Raw genomic sequence first — 24,271 nt, 5'->3', positions numbered from 1 at the left:
GTGCACACACCAAGCTGTCCAGCGCTGTGTGGAGGGAGGATGCTGTGAAACCACCAGACCACGGTGGTCCGTGCCGTCCGGCGATCGCGCCAAGGGCTGCTCTGAACAAGGGCGGCCTCGAGCCGGGTCTGGCCGCGTGCGCCCCACTGCGCCCAGCCCGTGGGAGGAAGCGAGGCATCGACACACTTTTGCGTGGGAAACTCCCGGTCTTCGGAATTCTTCCGTGGGAGCTGGTCCTCCAGGTGTCCTCTTCGCGCTCCCCGTGCGTGGCCTGTGATCACACGGGCTTGTTTACCCCGCGGTTCCAGAACCCGTCTGACCTTTGAAGAGATACAAGAGCACTGCTTCCCGTGCAGTCTTGGAATAACGGTCTGGGTGAGCCGCTGGGCCGCCAGGTGGGGCAGGAAGGGCTCTGGGGCCCAGCTGCCCCCGCCCCCCGCCCTTCTGCCCCCTGCCCATGTGCAGAAGCCCCTCGGTGCCTCCCCGTGGCTGTGAGCAACCAGTCAGCCCAGTGTCAGGTTACTCTTGTTTTTCCAAAAAGATCAAGCCCCCCTTTGTCTCTAGAAGCCCCTGAGGCACAAAGCTCCCTCAGTGCTCCCGTGACCTCCCCAAGTTTGGGAATCTGGTAGCTCCAGCGAGTGGTCGCCCATCCCCAGGGCTCATCTGAACCGAAGCCCCAGTCACCGCTGATCCCGTGCGGGGTCGGCCCTCAGAGACGCGGGGGTCCTTGCCGGTGCCCAGTGTGGACCCCACGGCGAAGGCGAGGGAGGAGCGGGCAGGCCTCTGTGGGGACCTCCTGCAGGCGCCCCCCTGCGCCCGTTACCCATTTCTTCCCAGTTTGCTCAGCTTGGGTGCAGGTTCCCAGCTCACCCGCAGCAGCTCCTGAGGGACAGCTGGATCCCCTGGCGGCCGGGGGGGCGCATGGCGCCTTTCATCCAACGGCGGAAAAGCAGCTGCACCCTTGCGGCGGCAGCAGGGCGACACCCGAGTGAGGCTGGGTCAGCGCCGCCTTCCCCGGGTCGCCTGCTCCACGGGAGCGCCCAGCACCTGCCAGGAGCGGCCTCGGGCGCGGGAGAACTGGGCGCCGCCCGGCGCCGTGGGGACGAGAGTCTAGGTGCGCAGTGAAGGACGGAGGCTGTCGGGGGGGGGGGGGGCCCGCTAGGTTCACCTGGACAGGCCCCGAGGCCACCTGAGGGACAGGCGGGGTCTGCATGCCGGCCGCAGGGCCTGAGACTTCCCTCCTGCTGACGGCACCTGTCGCCTCGGGGGCCAAGGTGACCCCCTGCGTGGGCCCTGAAATCACCGTGGAGACGTCCCAAGGGGCTGTCCCCGCGGCAGTCTGAAATTGGGCGGCACGGTTCCTGATGTCAGATCCGCCCGGACGGCCGGCGCCCTCCGGTCCTCGCGTCCGCGGGGAGCGGGGCGAGCTGTCCCCAGGGCGCCGAGAGAAGGGCGAGTCCGCCCCTCCGCAGGACCCGGACTGGAGGGTCCCACGAGACACCAGTGCGCCCCGGGCCTGGTGAAGGAGAGAGCCCAGCCCATCCTGCCTGCCGCTTGCGCCTCCTTCCGCGGGTGTAAACGTGACCCCGAAGCGCGCTCGCCCGCAGCCGCAGCCGCAGCCCTCAGGAACCAGTCACGGCACAGGGGCGCGGTGGGCGGGGGCGGGGGGGGGGGCAGGCGGCGCTCCGAGGCCCCCGGCCGCCGAGACACTGAGCAAGCCCCCACCCGCACCCCCACCCCCGCCAGGCAGTCGGGCGCGGGGCTGGCGGTGCTCGAACAGGCGTATTTGAAGAGCAAGAAGCTGCAGCCTTGTCCTCGGAGCGAGTGCATCGGCCAACTACCTGCCCATCGCTGTCCTCCCGAGACCCGGGGTTCTGGAAGTGGGGGCGCGCCCTCCGCCCCACGGTGTCTGAAGAGCGGCGCGGTCAGGGCCAGGTCACTTCGGCTCCCCGTGTGTTTGGAAACAGGCGGATGGGTGGCCGACCTCTCTCGGCCCCGGGGCCCGGCGCTCCGCACTGGGCTGGGCCGGGCTGCAGCCTGCCTGTCGCCGCCCGGCCCCCCTCCCCCACCCGGCTGGAGGGCGAAGGGGCTCCCACGCCCTGGCCTCTGGGCTTGGGGCAATGCCGAGCAGGACGGGAAGTGCAGGTGGGGGACGAGGGGCGAAGGAAATGCAAGGGGGAATGTTTCCGTTCTCCCTCTCGATTTAGGATTTTAGGATTACAGGGTTTCTTTTTTTTTTTTTTTTTTTTTTAAAGATTTATTTATTTATTCATGATAGACATAGAGAGAGAAAGAGGCAGAGACACAGGAGGAGGGAGAAGCAGGCTCCATGCACCGGGAGCCTGACGTGGGATTCGATCCGGGTCTCCAGGATCGCGCCCTGGGCCAAAGGCAGGCGCCAAACCGCTGCGCCACCCAGGGATCCCCCGGATTACAGGGTTTCGAAGCATTTATTTTTACTGGAATTTCAAATCAAAATACAGCAATAGTCTCCGTCCCAAATCAGGTACGGACATGTCACAATCGCAGGCGGAACTCGGTGCCCCAAAAATCGGGACCAGAAGTAGTGGACGGAGTCCCTAGCCGTCCACGGTCGGTCCCTTTACACGGAGAACTCCGAAGCGAAGGCCTGGACAGATTCTCTGTGCATTCGGGCCTCTTCCCCGCCCCGCGGCTCCAGCGTGGACACTCGGGGACGCACGGACGCCGGGCGCGCCGAGGACTTTGGAGCTTTGTGCTCTGGCCCAACCACTCCCTGGGCCCGCGGCGGGGGGCGGCGGGGCTGTGCCCGCCCCTGCAGCAGGGCGGCCCCCAGCGGGCGGGCGGGCCCCAGCACCTGTGCCGCGCGGCGGCCGCCACGCCCGGTTCCTGAGAGGTCGGGGGGGGGGGGTAGGGGGGGTGGGGGAGGGGCTGCCGCAGGCCACACCGGCAGGTGACGAGGTGCAGCCGCTTTGGGATGAGACGGTCCGCCGAGGTCCTCTCCCCGGACACCCCGGGCACCCAGCACCCGGCCGCAGGGCCTGGGGCGGGGACCCTCTGGGCCGGGCCCGGCTGTGGCGGAGCAGAGCCTCGCTGGAGCCCCGAAGCCCCGGGGAGCGGGGGGGGGCGGCCTGGGCTTCCCGGGCGGTGCTGGGGCAGGGAGGGCGCGGACCCCCCCCCCCCGCCCGGGTCCCCGCCATGGTCCCTGGGACAGTGACCTCGGCCTTTCCTGGCCGGCCCCCGGGCTTTACAGTGTGGAAGAGGGGAGGCGGCTGGGGATAGCCGGATTTTGCGGGGTTTTGCGGGGTTTTGCCAGCCTTCGGGGCATTCCGGCTCCAGTCCCGGGCCTGAGGGAGGCGGGGGCCGCGGCCCGCCGGAGGGCGCAGGAAGCCTCCTGGGGCGGCGCCTCCTCGGAGCAGGGCCCGCGGCGGCTCTAGGCTTCGGACGTAGTTTATGACGTAGTTCTAGGATTTTGTTTTTAAAAATTAAGCGGCACGTTGAAGAAGCGAGAAGGGCCGCAGCTCTGGCCTTGGTGCACCCAGCGGCGGCCAGGCCGCGTGACGGAGCCGGGCGGGCGCTGGGGGTGCCGGCCCGGCCCGGGACCCCTTCCCCAGACGCAGCCGATTGTCTCTTTCTACCAGACGACGTTCAGGCGGGCGCGCGAGGCCGTGAAGCGCCACGGGGCCTCCGCCGCAGCCCCGGGCCGGGCCGCGCCGCCCCCGGCCCCGCCCCCGCCCCCCGCGGCCGCTCTCGCACGCGGCGGCCACGAACGTCGCTCCGTGTACTGCGAGCCGCAGGGGTGTTGGCGCCTACGTCAGAGCGCAGACAAGGACGCTGCGCAGACACAGGTTGCCCCGCGGGGCCTGCCCGGCCGCGGCCGCAGCCGCAGCGCCAGCGCCGAGGAGGTGCCCCAGCGTGCACGTCCGCACGCCCCGCGCCACGACCCGGCGAGCAGGCGGAGCAGAGCACCGGAGCTTCCACCCGGCCGGTCGCGGTGGGCGCCGCGGAGTGGCCTGGCCTCCGGCGGCCGTGAGGGCCCGTGTTGCACCGCAAGATGCGGCTCCTCGGCCCACAGCCCGGCCCGCTGCCCTCCGCGGCCTCCCTAGCTGGGTCTCCTCATCCCGAGCGGTGGGCCGCTGTCAGGAGGTCGTGAGGAGCCGCTCAGTGAACCTATGTCCGACCCTGGTGACAGCCCTCGGCTCTCATGGTGTGTACTCCTCTTCGTTCATTTGTGGCTTTATTTCACGTATTAACCAGCCCTTTACCGCCGAACCTCCACGTTGTTCCCAGGGAGCGCCCGTTGGCAGCAGCGCTGCAGGGAGGCACCCCGGCATTCTGTAGGTACGCAGGCGCCGCTGGAGCCGTGCGGTTCCCAGAGCTTCTCTTGGTCACAGGATCCATGCAACCTGAAATGGGAGGAGGTGGCTCTGAAGAACTGGATCGTTCGTGGAGAACAGGATATGTAAATTTTAAATTTCTTATTTAATGGTTCTATTTTTTGAAATAATATTTACCATTTTAACCATTTTCTAGGGTACAGGGCAGTGGCATCAAGTGTGCAACCCTCACCACCACCCCCAGAACTGTCCCCTTCAACACAGGCCTTCCGTTCCCTGTCCCCTCACCCCTGGCCACCACCATTTCTGTTTTCTTAGTTCACTTAGCAAAATAACCTCATTTGGTCCCTGTTATAGCAAGTGTTGGAATAACATTCCCCGGTAGGCAGAGACCCCATTTTGAAGACCCACTGTGAGACCCCATTTTGAAGACTCACTGTCCTGTCGGTGGCCCTTTGGCTTGTTTCTGCCTTTGGCTGTTGGGCGGCGCTGCTACAAACATGGTGACAGGGTGGCCAGATGCCTCCCCTGGCTCCTGCCATCATCCTTCCAGGGTTACATCTAGCAGTGATGCTGGGGGGTCCTGGATATTTGTGGCCGCACTGCTCCTGGGATGTGATCCTTTTAGATGTTGCCATCTGGCCACGAATACATCCCCAGCAGGGCAGTGCCTTTGCCCCACCCCACATGGCCACACCCCTTTCTTCCCCTTCTCCATATTGATACAGGAAAAAATTTGAGTGTCTCATAAACCATGTTAAATATTTTTTTAAGTCTTATCAGAGTCCTGGGTTTTTCTCCTTCTATTAACCGTGTGCAATGTTTGTATCGCTGGCTGGTAACTCTCCAGGTTGAAGGCCTTCTACTGATCTGTAGAAGAGCTTTTAATAGCTAGGAAATCAGTTGTCATATGTTGCAAAGATTTTTTCCCAACTGTTATTTGTATTTAGATTTTGGGTTATTTTGACATTTCTGTATGGTCAGCTTTATTCCTTCTCTAGTTTCTGGGTTTTCTTACATGGAAAGTTCTCCAATTTGGCTGAAGTGCCTAAAATGTAGTCTGTGGAGGTTCCTGGTGATGAGAGTGGAGCCTCAGGACCACCCCAGCTCCTTGCGCAGGGAAGACTCCCCCCCCTTCCTCCCCGGCCTCCCCACATGGGATGGAGATGCCTTCTCTGAAGCAGGGGATGGGGCTTGGACTCCCAGACTCAGGTAGGAACGTGGGTGTGTGAGAGCAGGGAATGCTACATGAAATAGGAAAACATTTCTTCTACGTCAGGGAAGTCCTGTTAAAAACTTTTTATGTATCTGAGTAATAGGCTCTCTTTCCAGGGCAGCAGCAGCCTTCCTCTCTTCCTTGCTCTCTTTCTAAACAGAATTGCTAGAGCCTTCTCTGGAGAAAAGCCCAACCTAGACCTCAAGATGCTGACAATTTGATAAAGAAGAAGGCTGGACATTTTGTTTTGTAATACTTCTTTTCACTGAAGAAGTGGCGATCCCATTTGATTTCCATGTACTAAATCCCTGTACAAATCAATACCACAAATGCTCATTGGGCATCTTTTATATGCCTGCAACTCTCCCAGGCACCTGTGGTGGAGACCATCAAAGAAGAGTAAACAGACTATGTTAAGTAGACTACCTGGTGTCTAGAAGGAGTGGTATGTGGTGGACAAAAGCCGAGGTAGTACAGGGGGAGGGGTGGAGAGTGGGGTGCCACTGTCAATGTCAGGGAGGCCTCATGGAGGCAGTGACCTGTGAGCAGGCAGGGGAACTGGCCTGCATGTCTGGGAGTCCAGGATAGCCCGTTCAAAGGCCCTGGGGTTGGAGTCACTGCTGGGGGTTCATCTGGTGGACCTGGTGGTGGGTGGGTGGGTTAAAGAATTGCAGAGAAAATTAGGAGATGAAGTCAGAGAGTAAAAGGGGGTCCAGATTGTGTCAAGCCTTGAAAGCCATTTTAAGAGTGTTGGGTTTAGTGTGGAGGGTCCTCAAGAAGTTAAAAACAGAGCTATCCTACGACCCATCAATTACACTACTGGGTATTTACACAAAGATACAGATGCAGTGAAACGCCAGGACACCTACACCCCAATGTTCATAGCAGCAATGTCCACAATAGCCAAACTGTGGAAGGAGCCTCAGTGTCCATCAACAGAGGAATGGATAAAGAAGATGTGGTCTATATATACAGTGGGACATTCCTCAGCCATCAGGATGAAGACCCACCATTTGCTTCGATGTGGATGGAACTGGAGGGTATTATGCTGAGTGAAGTAAGTCAATTGGAGGAGGACAATCATCATATGGTCTCACTCGTATGGGGAATATAATAAATAGGGAGGGATCCCTGGGTGGCACAGCAGTTTAGCGCCTGCCTTTGGCCCAGGGCACGATCCTGGAGACCCGGGATTGAATCCTACGTCGGGCTCCCGGTGCATGGAGTCTGCTTCTCCCTCTGCCTATGTCTCTGCCTCTCTCTCTCTCTCTGTGTGTGACTATCATTTAAAAAAAAAAAAAAAAGAAAGAAAAAGAACTAGGGAAAGGGACTATAAGGGAAAGGAGGGGAACCGAATGGGAAAAATCAGGGAGACAAACCATGAGAGACTCCTGACTCTAGGAAATGAACAAGGGGTAGTGGAAGGGGAGGTGGTGGGGGGACTGGGTGACGGGCACTGAGGAGGGCACCTGATGGGATGAGCACTGGGTGTTCTATATGTTGGCAAATTGAGTTTAAATAAAATATCTAAAAAAAATTAAAAAGAATGTTGGGTTTTATTTGAGGTTAAGCAGGAGCATTTGGAGTGCCTTGGATCATGCTGTGCCATGACAGCAGTGAAGATGGAGCACCCATACTGCTTGCAGTGGGGGGGCAGTGGCGGGGCAGTGGGAGGGTGTCCTAGTAGAAAGCAAGAAATGGTCTGAATATTCTAATGCATTGGACGTGGGGGTGAGAGAAGAATGAGTGCAGAATTGAGTCTGACTCACTGGGAAGATGGAGTCACCATCAGCTGATGTGGTGAGATTGTGGGTTTGGGGGATGGGGTCGAGTTGGCACAGTCAGTTTTGCACAGGTTGTTGGAGATGGTCCTCTGACCTCCGGGTGGAGATGCTCCCAGGGTAGTGGGACACAGATGGCCCTGGAAGCACAGTGCAGGAATGGGTACAGGGCAGAGGTCCAAGGCCCAGGGTAGTGGGACACAGATGGCCCTGGAAGCACAGTGCAGGAATGGGTACAGGGCAGAGGTCCGAGGGTGGAGCCTGGGGGCACCCCCAGAATACAGGTCAGGGGTCAAGCAGGGACCAGCTCTCCAGGTGACGGTAGCCCTGGAGTGTTTTGCCAGCCAGGAGAAACTGTCAGGGAGGAGGGCCTGACGGGAGGAAGGAGGGGCTTCCCAGGCCTGGGAGGGAACCACGAACTGCCTGCTGGACCCACAAGGAGGGGCCCACAACCCAGACAGGGCCCCTGTGCACCCCTCCCTCGGTGCCAGCACACCAAGATGACTTCAACACATACCTACTTTGCCTTACTGTTGGTTCTTCCGGGGTAAAACAGTGGGTGAGGAGACGTTGAGGGACTGTGCTTGAGAGTCTGCGGGTCCACGTGAACACCGGGGTCTGGCGGAGCCCGTGCCCAGCATCTTGGGTGGCCATGGCAGCAGCGTGACAGGGTGAGAGGCAAAGGGACAGCAGCGCATATAGTCCGTTGTCTCTGCCTCCTTGGAAGCACACGCCTCACATCACCCCCGGTAAGTAAGGACAGGCCCACCGGTGCTTGCCCTCAGTGTTCCCAGCCCCCCGGTGGTTGCACCTTCTGTGGCTCCCCCCTTTCCAGGCCCTGCTTGTGACTCAACAGAAGATGCAGCTTTCTCCTGTCCTCTAAACTCATTCCCATTTCTGTCCCGGCACCTCCATCCCACCCGAGAAGAGGCTGCTTCAGACACATGGCTGAGCCACCTTCCCCCCTCCCCCCACCTGCTGGCTGGAGGCCTGCAGTGCGTGGGGTCCGAAAGCACAGTGGCCATCCAGGAGGCACAGGCGGGCTGTGAGCCGGGCCTAGAGGTGCCACCGAATGGAGCCAGGTCGTTCCGTTCCATGACCCCCAGGGGAGCCTGTGAAAGCGTGGCTCATGTGGGCTGTGCTTTGTGGACGAGACCTGCTCCACAGACGGGGAGGACGTTCAGATAAAGGACGTTCCCTTCACACTCAGCGGGAGGATTTCAGTCTAGCTAAAAAAAGATGGGTATGAGTCATATGCTTTGGTTCCAGCAGCCCCTGCGGACCACCCCCCACAGGCCTAGCCCTTCTTCCCCGGTAGTAGGACCTGTTTTTAGGTATCTGATGGCAAGAGTCCCAGGCCCACAGGATACACAATCATTGGTCTTTTCCAAGGGCAGATCGATATAGACTGCGTGGCTATAAGCTTCCATAATTGGGTAGTGAAGGGAAGCTTTTTCTGAGAAAGGTTTTGGTATTTAATGAATACAAAATTAGGAATAATGTACCTATTTATAATTTAAAAAATGACTTTAAAAAAAAGATTTTATTCATCAGAAACACAGAGAGGCAGAGACATAGGCAGAGGGAGAAGCAGGCTCCCTGCAGGGAGCCCAACGCAGGACTCGATCCCAGAACCCTGGGATCATGCCCTGGGCCAAAGGCAGATGCCCAACCACTGAGTCACCCAGGCGTCCCAATAAATGACAAATTTTAAAAAGCTAACCGATTCCATACATCACAAACTGCAGGTGACAGCCTCTGCATGAACAGGTGGTCAGTAATGCCTTTTCTCCCCAGTTTTCAGCAGCACTGTCTGCTTTGATCACCTCATGGGGACAGTGATTCACATATTTCAGTTTTCAGTTTCTCCAGCACACTTTATCAAAAACTTCATTATTAAGACATTTCTCTCAGCTTCTTAGCTTGCTATTGGTAACAGATCATTCTAGAGCTGTGGTCAGACCTCTGAAAACCTCTGTCAGGTTCATCCCAGACCTAAGCTAGAGGTCTTAGAAGTATCCCCACAGCCTCTCACAGCCCATCCTGTGCTCCTGCATGCCTCAGGTGGCACAGGCCACATGACGTCTGCTGTGCCAGGGCCCCTGGGCCTGTGTTCTTGGAAGCTCTCCCTTCATAGTAACTTCACTAGAGGCTGAAGGGATGCTGAACCCCGTTTTCAACGACTACACATTTTGATAAAGACTTTTTACATTAAAGTAATAATGGTGGGAGTTACGTTGACGGCACTTTACCAGAACATTGCTCAAACTGTACCATTTCTCAAAAGGTAAGCTCAAGGTCAAAAGTTCCTGAATTTTTCAGATCTTAGGTAGAGCCATATACCAAAACAGTAATGTCCCTAAAACCACAACTTCTGATTCAACAAAATGTTACTCAGACCTCAAACAGGAGCCCAAACTAAGGGAAATTCACAGATTACTCACACATAAACCAAAGGGGACATAAAATCCTGACTGACTTGGGCAGCCTGGGTGGCTCAGTGGTTTAGCACCGCCTTTGGCCCGGGGCATGATCCTAGGAGACCTGGGATTGAGTCTCACATCAGGCTCCTTGCTTGGAGCCTGTTTCTCCCTCTGACTGTGTCTCTGCCTCTCTCCCTGTGTCTCTCATGAATAAATAAATAAAATCTTAAAAAAAAAAAAAATTCCTGACTGACTCAACCACCAGACTGCACACAGAAGAGCACATCATCAATGCATATTAAGAATGAACATGAAAGGGGGAAATTTTTTTCAATTGATATGAAGTAAATATTGGGGTTACCGATTCATTAGAAAATTCTAATTCTGAGGCCACCTGGGTGATTCAGTTGGTTAAACATCTGTGTTAGGTCATGATCTCAGGGTCCTGGGATTGAGCCCTGCATCTGGAGGCAGAAGTCTACTACTCCTGGTCCGTTGGCCCCACCCCCCATGCTCTCTTTCTCAAATAAGTAAAACCTTAAAAATAAAAATTCTAATTCCCACTTTGGTTAACCAGACAACTGATACATAATCTCTTCTAATGCTTCCAGAACATATTCTATACTGTCCCCTGTCAGCCATCTTTGAAGTCACATGAGCTCCTCTGGTGGCAGTGTTTAGCAAATAGAGTTATCACGGGAACTGACTTTATCTCATTGCCAGGCAGTGTTGTTCTCCACAGCAGGGCTGCTCATGTGCCCAAAGCTGAGCAGTGGTCCCCGGTCATTACCACTTTGCCAGCAATCTTGAGTGGGCTCTGCTTCCTCTCTCAAGTGCCCGAGAAACTCCTTGCTAAAGAATTTCTTAGGGAACCAAAACAGTATGGTTTTATCTCAAATCTCTATGGATCAAAAGGACCACCAGTAACAATACCGTGACTTATGAAAAAAGAGACCTGTGGAAAAGGACTAAGCTACTTTTTTAAATGATCAGTAGTTTGTGATCCATTTCTTGGTCCAAAGACTTTGAACTACTCAAATAATAGTTGTGTGTCTTGGTTTCATATAAGGGAAAACAAATAAAAATCTGTTCTCCTATCTAAGCCTTTCCTTTGGTGATTCTCCGACAGCTAGGCAGAGTGGGGAGGGAATGCTCAAGGCACAATCCAGTCATGAATAATAAACTGGACTGGGCTTGGGCTAAAGAATCTGTCTTCTCACTTCATAAAATATGTACGAGCAGATCTTGCCAAGATGTCTATGGCTCATTCTCACGACTTGTTCCACGAAGAAGCAGGCTCACCATTGCCTCAATAGCCCTCAGGGATCCTGGTCCCTGCAACCACGGCCCACCTTCAACTGGCTCGTACTAGACGCGTGCAGCTCTGCCAGGAGCTCTCGGGCCAGTTTTCTTGACCTTGGGGCTTCCTCACAGAGATGATCCCATCTGTACAAGGTCTGGTCAAGAAAGCCAATAATCTCATGGGTTATCTCATCAGTTGGAGCCACCTGCAATGAGGACAGAGGAGAAAGAAAACTAAAACACTAACTAGACAGATCCATCTCTTGGTCCAGTGAACCAACTGTACACACCCTGCAAGCAGGTGCATTCCTATTAGCTTTGAAGGGCTCTTGTTTGCAAGGTGGTCAGCAGAGCAAGTCTGTTCTGAGGTTGGCCATCCAGCAAGCAGTCATTTCCTAGCTATCACCCTCTTTGGACAGGGTGGCTGGAAACCCAGAGAGGCTACAAAGCAGCACCACGTTTCCTGGAATGCCAGTCACGCCGTGCTATGGGGAGTGAAGACAAGTGAGCGTGCTATGGCCTGACCATCTGCAAAAGGCTCACACTGATAACTGGAAACTACTGGAAGGAAAATGCCACCCATTTTCACACAAACAGCTTTATAAATGGCATTCTTGGGCTAGCAACCCACTCCACTTGTTTTTTAATGGACATCTAAGGTTTTAACACCTAATTCTCAAGGGAAGCAGGAAACACAGGAATTGTAAGTTCTACTAAATACAGCCTCAAGGCATTCTTAGTTGTTGGGGCCCCTAAGTATTTTCCTAAGAATTTCAGCTCAGCAAAAAGGGAAGGGTGAGAACCTTACAACTGAATTGTGTGAAGAATTTACTGTGATGTTTTTAGACACAAGAACATTGAGAAGCCTTGATTTTGAGAGTAATCGACATACTCATTCTGTGTGTGGCACTTTATAGGGATCCTCAGTCAAATATTGAATCAGCCATCGCAGCCAAAGGTCAGCTTCCTCTCCATGTCCACACTGGGTCTTCTGGTGCACCTGGACTATCCCACTGCCCCGGAAGCCCTTTGATCCGGGGGCCACCACCTCTGACAGGCAGTTGAGGCAGATGCTCTGGCAGCAAGGGATGCCATGGGGCACACCTCGACAGCATTAGCTCTCTTCAACCCGGGCTGAGAGGGGGCTCTGCCAGGGTGTTGGGAGCAGGTTACCAGCCTGGGTAGGGTTCGCTGTAGCCCTTGGTGTCCACATTACCACTGTATGGTGTTTACTCAGAATTCCAGATGCTATGGATGATCTCTGTCAGATACAGTCTGTCTCTGTGGATGAGAAACTGCCTAAGCCTCCCTGGGACACCTTAAAAGAGTTCATCTACTTCCTAGACCCTAAATGTGCGGAGAGTGCCAACGATCCTAGGGTCCCTCCTGGGCTGCTGGCATGCCGGCAGTGTAGCCATTCAGCTGACTGTGGAGGCCACCTGCTCTGACACCGTCATTTTGACAAACCAGCTCAGCCTCACACTGTTCCACTCACCATCTCTAGTCACACATGCCGGCCTCCCTGAGGCTGAGGGAGGCAACCTGCATTGTTGACCGAGGTGCATCTGTAGAGAGGCTAAATTCATTTGAGTTCAACAACTATAGAACTGAACTCTATTTCAGATGCTAGCTCATTTTTACCTGGGAATTGTTGTGGTCCAGAAATAAAGCCAGCAGGAGAAGGAGAGAGAAACATGAACTCTGGGCAGGAGAAATCTCACCACCACCTGAGCCACTTGTCTCCTCCTAGTCAAAGAGGAAGTGAGCAGGGTAAGAAACCTAACAGCCAGGAGCAGATCACTGGGCATGAAGGGGCAGGGGTTCAGTGGAACAAGGTCGGTGAGAATTCGCAGAAGCCCACAGTGGGCAGAGCTGATTACAGGGGCCTGCACAGAGGCCAGAGAAGCAGTTCATAGGGCATGTCCTAAGCAGATGCTGGGGTGTGGGACCATATTTAGGTAGGGCTCAGACACGCAGCCACTGCTGTCTGCAGCCCAGAGTGTGCACAGCATGCCAGAGCTGATGCTGGGTAAGGACAGGGCCAGGGCGCCTGCCCAGGAGCTGCTCTGCTTGGGCCTGAGTTCACATCACAGCTGGTCCTGGTTGGGTCCTGGAGGGCTGCTGGAAGAAAAAGGCCATCCCACCAAAGCCAACGCTTCTACCATTTGGCCACCACCCACTCCCAGGCTAAGCAGACCTAGCCCAGGGCTCCTTCCAGGGCACTCCCAGAGAAAGGAAATGATGAGATAGAGGGGACAAGAACAAATCCATGGGAGACTGGCAATGGGCAGAGGAGTCCTTCCATCTGTCCTATTTGTAGCTATATTAGCCAGGCTGCCTTCAGCCTGTCATGAGGCCACTGCAGGAAGCCTTCCAGTTGGGAAGTCTGGTATGTTACTAAAAATAGTTTCAAAATGCCCATAAGGACATTTTGTCCAGGAGGCTGTCTCAGTCATGACAGATGTGCTCCAAGGTGCCCAGACAGCTAGTACCTGCTAAAAGCCAGTGTATAAAGAGCAACATGGGGTTTCCCCTTCAATAAATTTTTTTCAGCTGAGCTGACTTATGATATTTTATGAAGATGAAACTGGGGGTTTCACACTTCCCTCAGCCTCAGGTGTAGGTGGGAAGCATTAATGTACAGCTAGAACTGGATGGTTTTGTGGGAATGGACTGCCCAGGAAAGGCAGCAAACCTGAACTGGTGACATACTCTAGGCTCCTTACTCTCAGCACCTTCTCTCTGGGAGAGACTTAGGGTGATCCATTCTGAATAGGGACTGTTTCCCCAGTGGTCTCTTGTGCAGAAGCTGTTCAGTCAGCCCTCAGTTCTTCAGGAGGAATTGCTCTAAAGGTAAGTATAAATTCAGTGTGTCTGTGGAAATAGGCAAGTTCAGTGTCTTCCTATATTGCCATCTTGGACCAAAATTCATGACTTATTTATTTTATAAATGGAAGCTTGTACCTCTTAATTCCCTTCACCCATTTTGTCTCCTCCCCCTCCCCCACTACAACCATCACACTGGTAACTATCAGCTTGTTCTCCATATCTATGAGTCTGTTTCTATTTTATTTTACTTTTTCATTTAAGTTTTAATTTTTATTTTTCCTTAAACAGTTAAGGACACTTTAATTTTATCTACCTATGTACTTTAAGTATGCTCTATGCAGGGCTTGAACTCATGACCCCAAGATCAAGAGTTGCACGGTCTTCCAACTGAGCTAGCCAGGTGTCCTTGTTCTATTTTTTAGATTCCACATACAAGTGAAATCATGTGGCATTTATATTTCTCTTTATTATTTTTTAAAGATTTTATTTATTTATTCATGAGAGACACACAGAGACAGAGACACAGGCAGAGACACAAGCAGGCTCCCCACAGGGAGCCCAATGCAGTGTCAGATCCCTGGGATCACGACCTAAGCCAAAGGCAGATGCTCAACTGCTGAGCCACCCAGGTGTCTCTATTATTATTTTAAAAAATCCTTCTCTTGGGTAGCCTGGGTGGCTCAGCGGCTTAGCGCCGCCTTCAGCCCAGGGCATGATCCTGGATGCCCGGGATCGAGTCCCACATCGAGCTCCCTGCATGAGCCTGCTTCTCCCTCTGCCCTGTGTCTCTGCCTCTCTCTCTCTCTCTCTGTGCTTCTCGTTAATAAATAAATACTGTATTTTTAAAAAAATCCTTCTCTTTCTTATTTCAAGGTAAGGTCTATCCATGTTGTTGCAAATGGCAATATTTCATTTTTAATGGCTAAGTAATATTGCATTTGTATACCACATCCTTTTTATCCTTTCATCTATTGATGGACACTTAGTTTGTTTCCTATCTTGACTATTATAAATAATGCTACAATGAACATAGGGCTGCATATTATCTCTTTGAATTGGTGTTTTCATTTTCTTCAGATAAATAACTAGAAGTGGAATTGCTGGATCATACAGTTTTATTTTTAATTTGCTGAGGGACTTCATATTGTTTTCTGTATGTCTGCACCAATTTACATTCCATCTATAGTGTACAGGTTCTCTTTTCTCCACATTCTTGTCAACACTTTGTGTCTTTTTTTGGTAATAGCCCATCTGACAGATGTGAGGTGATATTTTATTGTGGTTTTGATTTGTGGTTCCTTGATGGTTAGTAATGATGAGCATCTTTTCTCTTGGCTATCTGTATTTCTTTGGAAAAATGTCTTTTTTAAGTCCTCTGCCCATTTTTTAATCATTTTTTAAAAATTGTGTAAGTTCTTTATATATTTTGGATATTAACCTCTTATCATATATATGATTTGCATATATCTCCTCCCATTCAGTAGGTTACCTTTTCATTTTATTGATGGTTTCTCTCACTGTGCAAAAAAAGCTTTTTGGTTTGATGTAATCCCATTTATTTTATTTCAGCTTCTGTTGCCCTTGCCTGAGGATACTGTTTCAAAAAAAATATTGCTAAGATTGATGTCAAAGAGCTTACCACCTATGTTTTTTCTTCTAGGAGTTTTACAGTTTTAGGTCTTATAGTCAAGTCTATAATCCATTTTGAATTTACTTTTATATATGGTATAAGAGAGTGGTCCTGTTTTCTGAGCACCATTTACTGAGTGTCTTTCCCCACTGTATATTCTTGCCTCCATTCTTGTAAATTAACCATATATGTGTGGATCTACTTCTGGACTCTCTATTCCATTGATCGAAATGTCTGTTTTGTGCCAGAATCATTCTGTTTTGATTATTATAGCTCTGTAGTACAGTTTGAAATCAGGGCATGTGTTACCTCCACCTTTGTTCTTTCTCAAGACTACTTTGCCTATTTCAGATCTTTTGTGGTTCCATACAAAACTTAGGTTTCTTTGTTCTAGTTCTGTGAAAAATGCCACTGGTATTTTGATGGGGATTACAGTGAATCTGCAGATTGCTTTGGGCAATAAATTTAACAATATTAATTCTTCCAATTCATAAGCATGGAATATCTTTCCATTTATTTGTGTTGTCTTCAATTTCTTTCATCAATGTCTTACAGTTTTCAGAGTACAAAGTCTTTCATCCCTTTGGTTAAATTTATTCCTACATATTTTATTCTTTTTAATGCAATTGTAAATGGGACTGTTTTCTTAATTTCACCTGATGCTTCATGATTAGTGTATAGAAATGTAACTGGTTTCTGTATGGTAATTTTGTATACTGTGACTTTACTAAATTCATTTATTAGCTCTAGTAGTTTTTTTGGTGGAGTCTTTAGGTAGTTTTCTAAATATAGAACCATGTCTCTGCAAATAGTGATAGTCTTGTTTCTTCCTTACCAATCTGGATGCCTTTTCTTTTTCTTGCCTGATTGCTATGGCTAGAACATCCAGTAATATGTTGAATAAAAGTGGTGAGAGGAGCATCCTTGTCTTGTTCCTGATCTTAAAGAAAAAGCTCCATCCTTTTTTCACCACTGAGTATAAGTTAGCTGTGGGTTTGTCATATATGGCCCCTATTATGATAAGGTACATTCCTCCTGTACCCACCCTGTTGAGAGTTTTTATCATAAATGGATATTTAATTTTGTCAGATGATGCTTTTTCTGCATCTGTTGAGATGATCATAGATTTTTATGCTCTGTATTGTTGAATTTGGTTTGCTAATATTTTGTTGAGGACTTCAGCATTTATGTTCATCAGGGATTTGGGCCTGTAGTTTTTTTTTGTGTGTGTGTGTGTGTGTGTGTGTGTGTGTGTGTGTGTGTGGTAGTTATCTGGTTTTGGTATAAGGGTAATGGTGGCCTTATGAATACATTTGAAAGCAGGGATCCCTGGGTGGCGCAGCGGTTTGGCGCCTGCCTTTGGCTCAGGGCGCGATCCTGGAGACCTGGGATCGAATCCCACGTCGGGCTCCCGGTGCATGGAGCCTGCTTCTCTCTCTGCCTGTGTCTCTGCCTCTCTCTCTCTCTCTGTGTGTGTGACTATCGTAAATAAATAAATTAAAAAAAAAAAAAAAAGAAAGCATTCCTTCCTCTTCAATTTCTTGGAGTAATTTGAGAAGCACAGCACATTAACTCTTATCTATCTATTTACTTATTTACAGAGAGTAAGTGGGGAAGAGGCAGAAGGAGAGTGAGAATATTAAGCATGCCCAGCATACCCAACTTGCGGCTTGATCTTATGACCCTGACATTATGACTTGAGCTGAAGTCAAGAGTCAGTTGCTTAACCGACGGAGCCACCCAGCACCCCATTAATTCCTTAAATATTTGGTAGAATTCACCTGTAAGGTTGTCTGGTCCTGGAATTTTGTCTTTTTTGGAGTTTTAAATTTACTGATTCAATTTCATTACTTGTAATAAGTCTACTCATATTTTCTATTTCTTTGTGATTCAGTCTTGGATGGTTGCTTGTTTCTAGGAATTTTTCCATTTCTTCTAAGTTTTCCAATTTGTTGGTGTGTAACTATTTGTAGTAATCTCTTATGATCCTTTGTATTTCTGCGGTGTCAGCTATAACTTCTTTCATTTCTGATTTTAATTATTTCAGCCTTCTCTTTTTTACCTTGGTGTGTCTGGCTGAAGGTTTTTCAATTTTACCTTTTTAAAGAACCAGGTTTTAGTTTCACTGATCTTTCTGTGTGTGTGTGTGTGTATTTGGTTCCTCTTTTATTTCTGCTCCTATCTTTAGTATCCTCTTACTTCTTCTAACTTTGGGCTTTGCCTGTTCTCTTTGTAGTTCCTTTAGATATATTTAGGTATGAAGTTTAGGTTATTTACTTGGGACTTCCTGTTTCTTGAGGTGGGCTATGAACTTCTCTTTCAATTGCATTTTCTATCCGTCATAAATATTTGGAAAGTTATTCCCATTTCCATTTGCCTCATGGTATCTCATTTGTCTCATGTGACAAAAATGCCTCCAACACTTTCATGATTCAAAAATGCCTGCTACTGACTTTTTGAAATAACTTTTAACTTTAGAGCAGTTTTAAGATTTATAGTTTCCTGAAAAGATAATACAGAGACCCCATATCTTCCACATCTAGTTTTCCCATTGTTAACATCTTACATTATTATAGTACATTTGTCACAATTAATAAACCGATATGGATACATTTTTATTAACTAAAGGCCAAACTTTATTCTGATCTCCCCAATTTTTCCCTGATGTCCTCTTTTTGTTCCAGGATCACATCCAAGATACAGCGTATTTAATTTTCATGACTCCTTATGCTCCTCTTGGCTATAACAGTTTCTCATACTTTCCTTTTTTTGTGGCCTGGACAGGTTTGAGGAGTACTGGCTAGGTATTTTGTTTAATGCCCCTCAATTGGGGCTTGTCAATTGCTTTTCTCAATATGAAACTGGTGCTGTAGGTTTTGGGTAGGGAGATCACAGAAGTCAAGTGCCATTTTCATCACATTATTATATTAAGGGTACCTATATCAACATGACTTATCACTGTTCATGCTGACCTTGATCAGTTGGCTGAGGTAGTGGCTGAAAAGTGATTATTGTAACTTGCACCTGGAGGCAGCCTGGGTGGCTCAGCGGTTTAGCACTGCCTTCAGCCCAGGGTGTGATCCTGGAGGTCCGGGATCGAGTCCCACATCGGGCTCCCTGCATGGAGCCTGCTTCTCCCTCTGCCTGCGTCTCTGTCCCTCTCTCTGTGTGTCTCTCATGAATAAATAAATAAAATCTTTTAAAAAAATTATTAAAAAAATAAAAAACTTGCACCTGGCCAGAGATAAAACGTTAGTTGGTACTGAGGTCTATGGACACATGGACATTTTTTTTTAGCTCTCATCTATGGAGTTCATCCACCCTAAACAGACTTGAAATTAAGTGAGGTATGCACTGTATAAAAGTATACAATAGATTTTGTGCTGGGATAGACCCTGAAGAGATGAAACCCAGCATGTGTGACAGGGGAGTCCTCTTTTGCTCTTGGCAATGCCAAGGCTCATTAGAAGCCTATCTGAACATGAGAGGCAGGGCAGACGGACTGGCTGCTGTGGCCTCCCTCCTCCATGCTGACTGTTCTACTAGGACTGAGGAGAACCTCCTGACTGCTGGCTTCTGGGGTTCTTGACAGTTCCACTTATTACTGGGACTCTTCTCATATTCACATTCAAACAGAACCTGCACAGGGAAGGGAGCAAAAGGGGGTGGGGTTTTCTGGGTGCTGGGAACATTCCTTTCTTGAATTGGTTGCTGGCTGCTTGGTAATTTTTGGTTTATGAACATTAAGCTGTACATTTTTCTGTATGCACATGTTAATAAAAAATAAAAACAAAAGCAAATAAAAACTCCAAGAGCCAGTATGTGGATGCTTTTTAAATTTGCTTTTAACCATTTTTAAGTGGACAATTCACTAGCATGAAGTAAATTCACAATACTGTACAACCATCACTAACCATTACTACTATCCATTTCTAAGAACTTTTTCATTATCTCAAACAAGCGCTCCATCCATCTCCCCTGACCAGCTCTTGGTAACCTCTATTCTACTTTTTGTCTCTATAAATATGCTATTCTAGGTACCTCATATAAGTGAATCATACAGTATGTGTCCTTTTGTGTATGGTTTATTTTCATTAGTATAATGTCCTCAAAGTTCATCCATGTGGTAACGTGTATTAGAACTTCATTTTTAAGGCTTAAAAATATCCCACTGTATGTACAGACATTTTATTTATCCATTTATCTGCAGATAGACAGTTGGGTTGTTTGCACCTTTTGGCTATTGTGCTATGCTCTTATGAACAGGGGTGGCTAAGTGTTTAATTCTATAAATTCTTTTATACAGAAGTAGAATTGCCAGATCATATGGTAATTCTGGTTAACTTTTCCAGGAACCATCAGACTTGTCCACAGTGGCTGCACAATTTTAATATTCCCAACCAGAAATATATGAAAGTTCCAGTTTTTTTTCTTTTGAGATTTCCACTTTCTCTATTCCTCACCAACACTTTTTCTTTTCCATTCTGTTTTATTTATAATAGCCATTCTAGTGGGTGTGGAGTATGACTTCATTGTGGGTTTTGATTTGCACTTCCCTAATGGCTAATAATGCTGAGCATTTTTTCATGTGCTTAATGGCCATTTGTATGTCTTCCTTGGAGAAATGTCAATTCCAGTCTGTTGCCCACTTTTGAATTGGATTTTTGCTGTTGCTGAGTTGTAAGTTCCTAATGTATTGTGTATATTAAACCCTTATTGGATACATGATTTCCAAATATTTTCTTCCCATGCCATGAGTTTATCTTTCACTGTCTTGCTAGTATCTTTTGATGAACAAGAGGTTTTAATTTTGAGGAAGTTCAATTTATCTATTTATTGTTGTTGTTGCCTATGCCTTTGGTGACATTATTCAGGAAATCACCATCCAGTGCCATGCATGATACTCACTTCTGACTTGGACCATTTTTTATCCCTCATGCCAGCTGGACTTCAGGAAGGAATTCTTTGTAATAAGAAAACATTTTTTTTTTTTTTAATTAACAAAACTCTTCGGATTGCTACAGTGAACACATCTCACTGAAGCCTTCATGAGGAGGAAGAGAGTCATGCAATGTAACTGGAAGAATAAGTACATGGGGAGATAGAAGACCTAGCTTTTGCTATGGACCCTGGCAGCAAGCCATGATCTGGAAGAAGTCACGTCCTTTCTCTGAGCCTCCATGTTCTCTTCTGAGTCATGAAGATGTTGCAAGGGGCTGGTTCTGGGGTCCATCCCAACTATCAACTTCACTGCCTGCCTATCCATGTCTGGATAGGCAGCCTGGTATACACACTTGTGAAAGGCCAGGCCCTTGGGTGGACAATCCACCTCTTCCCTGGAATGTGAATGAGAATTAGCACGCTAGAAAAGGAAACACTTACAAGGGTGATGACTTCCCAGGCAATGGCATGGCCTCCAGGAGCCCAGAGCAGGAAGTTCAGGAGGAGGCGCCTGCTCAGCTGTTGACACAAAGCTGGTCTGGGGTCTCTGTCTGGGCTCTCTGCAGCTACTGCCTGTAGATCCTTGGCTGAGAGAGTTGGACTTCTGAACAGCTTCTTAAGGTGGATGAGCGCTGCTTTTAACTCCACCTGGGAAATAGAATTTCAGGGTGAGAGATTAGGGAAGAGTGAGGGCATGCACCGTTCTAGGATTTATGTGGGACTTTGAAGCAAGCCCCCAGAAAGAAAAGAGGACTGGCGCCCAAGGGAAGGCAGACAGAGGCAACTCATTTCTGAGCTTACACACTGCTTTACACAAACCCAAATGGGTGTAATAGAAATCTGACTTTCTCTCATCTTGCTCACTAAGCAGCAAGGCACCATGCCAAAAATGGACTTTTTTTTTTTTTTAATAAGAAAGGAAACGGAGAAAAATCCTCAGCAGAATGTAGCCAGATTTTTATATTGTGGGAAAAAGAACAAAAAGCTCCTTGAAGACTTGCTTACTATCACAGCCACAAATCAATTAAAGCCGCATGCAACTGGATCTCCACTGAGCCAATGTTCTGATAAGAATGAGGAGGTTTGCCTTTTGCCTTTTGATATCTTTGAGGGGAGGAAACACACACACAACACACACCACATTTGTTTTGTTTTAGACACTGGGACAGTCTGTTCATACATGTTTAAAGCCCAAGAGGAGGTCACAAGTCTGTGGAATCCACATAATAATGGTGATTGTTATAGGTCTGTGGGTTGTTTTTGCATAAAAAATACTTATTTCATGCTGAGACTTCTGCTTGCTATTAAGAATGGTATATCAAGTTGTGACTTGGAAAACAAAGAAAAAACTGAAAGCCATAGATCCAAAATGCCACATGGTACTCACGAACAGCTATGTTCTGTCACTTTCGGAAGAATACTTAGGCCTATTCTGAGAATTCCCATGACCAATTTTATGGATTTTGTGAGTCTTTTTTTTTTTTTCCTTCCTGGAAGTTAAGGCCTTGTTCAATGAAGTCTGTCATAAACTCCAGTACACTAGGAGTGCTGTGTGAGCTATTCTGACCACAGTCCAAGACCGTGAGAAACTGCACCACAGGACTCTTCCACAGAGCATGGCAGCATTCCAACAGGAGAGGGCTACTCTCTCACCACCTCCTTCTGTCAGCTGGACCCAGCCTGCCCTCATCTGATGGTGTCTATGGGAGCCCAAGACCCTCCTGCCATTGAAATGGTGTGCAAAAATCTCAGAGCTTAAGAAGCCATGTCTTCATATCCATTTTCTTCTTGACTGAAGAAAATCTTCTTGACTTTCTACCCTTGTCCAGTACTCCCTAAGACTGATCTTTACCCAGACCATCTTTTCCTTCAAATTCCTTCTGTGTCCATAAACTTCCACCTGACATGCCAAAAACTTAAATGCTTTTTAATTTGTTTTTAGGTAAAAGACATAAGCTTTCTTTTCTTAGTAGTACATTTTATCCTGCATTATGAAAATTTACATATGCTCACTGTAGAAAGTTTGAACAAAAAAGTATGTTAATCCACCACTCAAATAAAAGTTCTGATGTAACTTGACCTCAGAGCTGGTCCTGCTCCATTTTCTCCAGGGGAGATGGAGGAAACCAGGTTCACATCCTTCTCGTCTTTTTCCCATGCCCTGTGAACACAGCACTCACTATGCACTATGTTTTCTTACAGTTTTCACAATGCGCTGCAAGCAATTTCATGTATCTGTGACACGTAGTCTTTGAGAACATGATTTTTCATGGCAGAATGCTAGTTTATGGTTAGAATATGTCACCATTTAGTCAGTTCCTTACTATTGAAAGTTTAGGCCATTTGTAGCATTTGCAATTATAATTATGTTCATGTAATGATATTCTTATAAATAAATCTTTGTATGGGCCTCTAATTACTTCTGTAAGTTAACTCCTAGAGGTGGAATGACAAAGTTAGGGTATGAACCCTGGCCTAATTCTTAGGGATATATAAACACAGACATTTTTTTGTTTTTATCATGATCCAATTCAAAGTTAGCAAAAGAGGATGCACACTGGCTAGCAGTGAACATGCTCTGCAGAGAGAAGGGTGGGTCTGTGTGGTGGATGCTCTTGCTTCCCCATTAATGAAGCTCAAGGATGGCCAGGAGAGGCAGTGCTTCTAGCCACAGAATGCTATCAGAGCTGAGCAATTAACTGGATTTAATGACACCTTTTGAGAAAAAAGCACAGATGTCAGGCTCATTCAAATCTCCCAATAATCACACTTCAAAAGCAGCTCAAAGTTTGTTTCTCAAGTCACCCAACAGATCATCAAAGGCATTAAAGCTCAAACCCAGGAAAGTGAAGAGGTATGTATTAATAGTTAAGCTAGGAAAACTGGGCCTACTTGCTCCTCAGGACGTTACACACACCAGTGCCTCCAGCTGGGTACCAAGGAGGAAGAAAGAGGCTTTGGGATAAAAGATGTGGCTTCTATCACAAGACAAAGACCCACCTCTGACAGAATAAGAAGGAAGTGAACATGCTGGTGCTAAACTACTCTGAGTGAGCTTATCTGTTTTCATCCAGCATGCCAAAGCAACCCTAGAGTAACAACTATGTACGGGTTTTATTTAAAACAAACAAAAACAAGTATTAGAAAGACATGCCAATGCAGAACTTTCCAGAAATTACATTTTTTGGGGAAAATTATTTCTCTACAGTTCAAAAGTCAATCTGTTAGTTTCTATGATCGATATACCAACGTAGCTTATAAACAATCAAACATAAAGTATATATAACAGGTCTTTGGAAATCATTAGTACTACATACATTTTAACTACAACTATTATTAAAAATAAGATGATGAAAACATAATTGGAATTTCCCTTAATTAGTTTAATTGAGATTTTAAAAGGGAAATAGAAGGCTTTCTTTTTAATCATACAGCAACCCTTAAATACATATGTGGATTTTGATAATTTCTTAAAAATGTTTTATTTTTGATCTGAAATAAATTATCACCAAATTTCAACCTTTTAAGATCCAAAACTTTCTTTCCTCTGCCATGCAAGCCTTTTAACAAAATATACAGAAAATTCTGTACTAGTCTCTGCTTTTTTCAAATAACAGAAAACATCAAGCAAATAGGAACACTACTCTCTACATAAAGAAACCTGTTCCCTCTAATTATTAAAATTAGCAAAAAGTGCTGGCAGTTAACATTTTAAAAACCAGCAGATAAATGTTTGCAAGGGAGGAGCCAATGCCTTTAATCAAAGCATTGCTTCCTGTAATCATTATATTCCACATAAAATAACAACTCTCTGCCACGTCTAGTACTTAGTG

At 48.1% G+C, this 24,271-nt stretch overlaps 1 protein-coding gene and 1 long non-coding RNA gene across 11 annotated transcripts in view; one reads left to right on the top strand and one right to left on the bottom strand.

Moving 5' to 3' along the window:
• FANCC (FA complementation group C) overlaps positions 1 to 24,271 on the bottom strand; it is a 290,345-nt gene that overhangs the window by 2,651 nt on the left and 263,423 nt on the right. For 7 of the 10 annotated variants that reach the window (XM_077904513.1, XM_077904471.1, XM_077904481.1 and 4 more), the window contains 2 exons: positions 20,880 to 21,086; positions 11,089 to 11,244 (listed from right to left, as the gene is read on the bottom strand). In XM_077904513.1, coding sequence (XP_077760639.1) covers positions 11,089 to 11,244; positions 20,880 to 21,086 — 363 coding nt within the window. Of the gene's footprint in view, positions 1 to 7,069; positions 7,454 to 7,830; positions 7,955 to 8,821; positions 11,245 to 20,879; positions 21,087 to 24,271 lie in introns of those variants that run through there. The other 3 variants (XM_077904522.1, XM_077904531.1, XM_077904538.1) reach the window with 3 other exon arrangements.
• On the top strand, positions 3,750 to 7,079 carry LOC144317729 (uncharacterized). The gene is made up of 2 exons (XR_013383723.1): positions 3,750 to 4,186; positions 5,693 to 7,079. It is a non-coding gene; the product is annotated as an uncharacterized LOC144317729 (long non-coding RNA).

This window comes from Canis aureus, chromosome 1 (assembly GCF_053574225.1).
Source record: "Canis aureus isolate CA01 chromosome 1, VMU_Caureus_v.1.0, whole genome shotgun sequence".
Lineage (NCBI taxonomy): Eukaryota > Metazoa > Chordata > Mammalia > Carnivora > Canidae > Canis > Canis aureus.
The sequence above is the reverse complement of the archived record's forward strand: the minus strand, read 5'-3'. Positions and strand labels throughout refer to the sequence as shown.